Raw genomic sequence first — 5,702 nt, forward strand, 5'->3', positions numbered from 1 at the left:
CACTCCGTAATGGACTGGAGAATAATTATCCAATGCAACGTCAGAACTTGCACGACAAATCAAGCTGATGGAACAGAGACAAATAAATCAACTGTTGATCTGGAACCTTGAAGGCCAAGTGCTTGCAACATAGAGAAGAATACCAACGACGGCAGCTCACATGCATCGTCCTAGGACAAGGAACGCCAGTGGCGGACTAGCAAACCCTCCTGCGAGCTTCGCCTCGTGACGAGAAAAACGCATCTCGTGTTTATTACTACATCAGGTTAACTATAGTAAGTAGTAATTACCGTGGCAAGTTATATTTTTGGAAAGATTGCATTAGATAGAATGTCTTATTAAGTGTCCTTATTGAATTTACCACTCATCACTCAAAGACTGGCTAAGTATCTCATGCTCTGATGCTCTGCTCACACTTGTTTAGTTTCTTCCCAATACAGGTCGACTGATTCTTCTCTCAACATTAATGAATTATGTTGTACTGACGTGACCGCGTGAGTCAGTAAACAAATGACTGGTCACTGAAAAGCAAACACATGTCATACATGGAGAAAAAGGTGAAAGATGTTGATCTATATCTGGTTAGCTGCACCCCTGACGGGCACATTGACAATGTGATCATTAGAGTAACCACTTTTTAAGTTAATGTTATCTTACGGCTTTGAAAGTGCGCCTGCGCACCTTATGTAGAATTGCACGACCAATCACTTCACCTAAAAACTCAAGCTGGTGAAGAAAGGTGGACTATGCATTTATACGCCAACACTTCCTCACATGTGGCTCTCTCAAGCCTAAACGTGGGTCAAAGATGAGCTGCAAATTCTTATTTTAAAATTGCGCCAGCCGGATCTTGAATTTAAGACCTCTCGGCTCCGATACCATGACGCACCAACCAGTTCATTCAAAAGCTCAAGCTGATGGGAAAGATGAGCTATACATTTATACGTCAACACCTTGCATACATTTCCAATGAGGGAGGAGTCCTTCATTACCATTAGTATTGTTGGAGTTTAGTCTATATTGGGCCAGCCCAATTTTTATTTTCAGAATTCCTAACAAATCTTAAAGGCCCACTTAGCTCACAGTGGGAGTAAAGTTTAGTATCATACTTTTCACTTAGTAGGAGTTGGGTCTTCTTATAAGGGAGGTTGTTTTCCCGCATGTATGAGCATGAGAAGAAGAGAGACGTACAAGTATGCCCCCCCTTCGTCGCCACGCCTCGCCTCGCCTCTTCACGACGCGCGCGCCGCGGGTTGCTGGAATGAGCCGAGCCGTTGTCTAAATTTTTTCCCCATCCGGGCTTGCGGTGTGCTCCGCGGGTCGGGACAGTAAGACTCTGAAACCCTACCTCTTTGAGTCTTATACTGAAGAAAGGTGATAAGGTTTTTGGGAAGCGCTCTGCGCGACTACTGGCCTCTTCATCAAGGACGCCACTGACGCCGACGACCACTTCCCCAACGACGACTTCTTCCCCGACGTTGACAACCTCTTCGACGACATGGGCGACAACGTCAACGCCAACGGCAATGCTACTGCCGCAGCTCAGTGCGTGTTCGTGTTCTTTTTGTCCAAGATCCTGCTAGAGTTTCTTCCTCTAGTATCTGTTCTAGATATGTTCTGTTCTAATTCACATCTTCAAATGTTACTTGCCTTCTCTCTGTTAGATTGCATGACTTGTCTATCTTTAATATATAGTCATGTTTTATCTACTATGTATGTGGATTTAAATCATATGATAAATTGCTCATAATTCCAAGGAGTACATCATTTGAACCATGGCCGAACATATCGCTGTCTTATATTTTGTCGATAAGCCTGAGCTTGCCGCACTTGTGACGTACATTCATTCGGTTGGTCACGTCCTCTTTTTTTTTTTGAAAGGACAATCATCATTCTCTCGTTAGCTGATAAAGTTGTCAAGTAAGTACAGCCAGGTAACAGCCAAATAAAATGTCCCCATCATTCTCTCTGCTCCTTATTAAAGGGAATGTTTGCCGTATAAATCTGAGAACATTCCCTCGTTCCAACATATGGCCTCCCCTAAAGCATCCTCCCATCATCAGAAACAAAACATGAGAGAATTCAGACGTCAAGGCGGTCGACCTGGTCGTGAGGAGCAAGAAGATGTCTGACCAAGTAAAACGGGAATGAAGACGCCAGACATCGACAAGGACATTGCTTCAGCGCATATTCTCACTTTCTCATGTGTCGTCGATGAATCAATCATAGGCTCATCGGTCAGTGATTTGCAGCTAATCGGGTGTGTACGTACCTTTTTGTATGGACAAAGACAATCATCCACAATGCATGCCGTGCCCGCCAAAACCCAAATTAACCCAGGCCTGCCTTCTCTACTTTTGTTGCATATATATATATACACCTCCCCAAGCGTCATTGGAACTCACCTCGATCCATCCAGTTTAAGCCCTTCGCTCGATCAGGTATATAAGTAGATAGATAGTCTGTGTTGTGCTGGTACAATTACTAATCACTAACCAGAGGATGGAGTTGAGCAGGAGCGTGACCATGGATGTTTCTCTGAGCATCCCTGCTGCCCGCGGCGTCGGCGGCGACGGCACCGACAGGAGGGCGCCTCGAAACTCGCCTTCCTTCAAGATCGTGCCGCTGCATGACGAGATGGCCAAGCCATCGCCGGGCGGCCGCGGCCACGAGAGGGCGGCGGTGCTCCTCGCGAAGAAGGTGCTGGCGGAGCTGCTGGGGACGTTCCTGCTCCTCTTCATCCTGCTGTCGGCGCTGATCCTGAACGCGACCCACGACGGCGCCCTGGGCCTGCTGGGCGTGGCGGCGACGGCGGGGCTGGCCGTGACTTTGCTCGTGGCGTCGCTGGTCCACATCTCCGGGGCCCACCTGAACCCGGCGATAAGGGCATGTACAATGGAAGCACCCGTAGGTGTAGCTCCATCCTCTCCACCTAGATAAAGTATGATGAAGCAATAGTACTAAAAAACAAACACCCAATGCATTAGGCTGCCTCACGGGGGTCACAGTCTCTCTTTTTCATCGCATGGAGAGAGAGTTTGCCTGTGTTTATACCCATGCAAGCTCAACTTTCTCTACTTTTCTTCCTCCCTCTCTCCTTTTTGCTACTTTGGTCAAGTAGGAGTCGGCCTCCTCTGCAGGCACCCGCTTTGGTCTGCAGGCAGCACCTCAAGCCATTTGGGACCACCCAAGCCGACGTGGATAGCTGTGGCAGCCGTCCACGCTGTAGCGTTGGCCTTGCCCTAAGCGTCTCCATGGCCGTGTACGGCTACCTCCCGCGCGCCCACCTCGTGCCCTACATGGCCGCGCAGTTCCTAGGCGCCATCGCCGCCTCCTTCGTGGCCAAGGCGGTCTACCACCCGGCGAACCCCGGCGCCATTGTGGCCACCGTGCCCACGCTCGGCACCGCCGAGACATTCTTGATCGAGTTCCTCACCACCTTTGTCCTCCTCTTCGTAATCGTCGCCCATGCCACCGATCCCAAGGCGGTAATAACATCTCCTTGCCCATCGATCTCACTTGTTCAGCTATATGTCCTACTATTGTTTTGCCTTTTGTCCACCAGCTTAATGATGAATTGGACGTTATGCGCCATTGTTTCTTTTCTTCAGGTGAAGGAGCTGATAGCAGTGGCAGCCGGGGCAGCAATCATGATGAACGCCCTTATCTCTGCGTAAGTGAAATCAATCCATCCACGGTTAAATGAATCTGTATTCAAACTGATTTTACCTGGCTAGTATGATAAATTACGTATTACTATCTGACACAATGCATGCATGTATGTGACTGTGAGTAGGGAGTCAACGGGAGCGTCCATGAATCCGGCGAGGACGCTGGGGACGGCCATCGCCACCGGGACCTACACCAAGATCTGGGTCTACATGGTGGCGCCGCCGCTCGGAGCCATTGCCGGGACCGGGGCTTACATTGCGCTCAAGCACTGATGCACTGGCCCATCAATGCTTGCACGTTGGGATGAAAAACTCTACCAGAGAATGCTGCTAGGTCTAAATTTCTAAAGAAAAAAAAAAGAAATTGTGAATTTGCTGATTCATGCAACTAAACGGGGTGAAGAGTGATCAGTGCATAACTGATGGATGGGCCAGAAAATGCTGAGGGTGCCAAAACGGTGTGTATATCTTTCATCACCTATTTTGGCGATTTTGTGTACTTGTTTAAAATTCCAATGGCTTCTAAACCCATATAAATTTTCATAAATGATTTAGAAGTCAAATCGCGGCTTCTAGGGACTTCGGGTACAATTTGAAGCACCTCTTGGCTCTTGCCATAAAAATATACAGTACCCAGCTAAACTGCAAATCACCAGAAAATTACTATATTCCACAAAAACAAACTACATGCTTCTTGCTCTAAAAAGAACATATTTTTGTCTGCACAGACCCAGAATTCCATCTCGCAGACTTCTCTATAGCTTCTACAAACAAAACATGACGTTTTACACCATCAGTTTCCACAACAATTTGTCTTTGCTTCAGGTCAATAATATGTAGACTGGAGCTTCAAAAATCTGATGGTGTTGGGCGAAGAAGTGTTCTTGTTTACAACAGAGGGTGCGGGTTTGTGCAAGAATTCTTGAGCCAAGTACAACTAACTCGATCCATGTCGTTGAATCGCAACGACAACCTCATTACAGCGTGCACATCTGTAAGAACTTGTAGCTGCAGACCGTGTTCGTAGGCAATAATAACAATACCTAAAAGCAACAAAAAAATCCTATTAACAAAAAGCTAACACAAAACACGTTGAGAAGCAAAAAGATTGGCATAATGATCAAGGTGACATGTTTTTCAGCAATTTGTTGAGAAACAAATACTAATAAGATTTTGTGCGTTGCGCACAAGTGCTGCCTCGTATGAAAACAATATTTCACTAAAGTATGACTGGCCACTAGCAAATACTGCCACATGACACAACTAATCTAAGACAAACCTCAAGACAAGAAGGATTTACAGTGCCGGGTACTGATGCCTTTATTTATAAACTCTTTAACTAATATTTCGTAAATTTGACATCAATGCCTGGCTGCTTCTGCATCTAAGGTTTAGCTTCAGCGCTGTAATACAATTTATGTAGGCACTTCTGGCTAAAACGTGGTTTGGGGTTGCATAGGTCCATTACAACCAGCTAATTCAATATGGACAATGCTTTCTCAGGATTATGTGTGACCCAAAGGTGAAGTGCATTAAATGAAAGTAGTTAGCCGTAAAGGCATTCAAGTTAATATCAAGATGAAATCAAACAAGTGTATCGACTATACCACAAAGAGCAGAGTACCTGTGTTGACATGGGAGAGCTACAAAGGGAATGCTAGGACTAGAGACACATATAGGACAGTTTGCTTCATCACCAGAAGAACTTGCTGATTTATCCTTTGAGAAAGGAAGGAGGAACTTCTTTACTGAGGATGAATTTAAGAGGGGGAGAAGCAAAAGCAACATTTCCTGCACAAAGTAAGCAATATTAGCCACCATTTGGAAGAACACCATGAAACGTCCTACTGAATACCAAACAAGTCATTTGAAGTTGTACGCTCTAGCATCTGGATTCATTCCATTGGGAATAGGAAGCATGCAATCAATGTTCCATCAAACATGTTATCTCAGGATTCGAGCAAGCCCAAGCATCTGTATAAAGTTGGATGGATAAGAAAATGTTGGATAACTAGATACTTACAGAGAAGT

General features: G+C 45.9%; 2 protein-coding genes across 2 annotated transcripts in view; one reads left to right on the plus strand and one right to left on the minus strand.

Annotated features, from left to right (window-relative positions):
• Positions 1–2,507: 2,507 nt before the first annotated feature.
• Positions 2,508–3,944, plus strand: LOC119336019 (aquaporin NIP3-2-like). The gene is made up of 4 exons (XM_037608062.1): positions 2,508–2,881; positions 3,244–3,488; positions 3,612–3,673; positions 3,797–3,944. The coding sequence occupies exons 1-4, from the start codon at positions 2,527–2,529 to the stop codon at positions 3,942–3,944; spliced, it is 810 nt and encodes a 269-aa protein (XP_037463959.1). The 5' UTR covers positions 2,508–2,526.
• Positions 3,945–4,251: 307 nt separating this feature from the next.
• Positions 4,252–5,702, minus strand: part of LOC119337676 (peroxisome biogenesis protein 2-like) — a 6,522-nt gene continuing 5,071 nt past the window's right edge. Inside the window, exons 7-8 of the mRNA XM_037609834.1 lie at positions 5,296–5,462; positions 4,252–4,714 (exon numbers count right to left, since the gene is read on the minus strand). Coding sequence (XP_037465731.1) covers positions 4,609–4,714; positions 5,296–5,462 — 273 coding nt within the window. The 3' untranslated portion in view covers positions 4,252–4,608. The remainder of the gene's footprint in view (positions 4,715–5,295; positions 5,463–5,702) is intronic.

This window comes from Triticum dicoccoides, chromosome 7B (assembly GCF_002162155.2).
Source record: "Triticum dicoccoides isolate Atlit2015 ecotype Zavitan chromosome 7B, WEW_v2.0, whole genome shotgun sequence".
NCBI lineage: Eukaryota > Viridiplantae > Streptophyta > Magnoliopsida > Poales > Poaceae > Triticum > Triticum dicoccoides.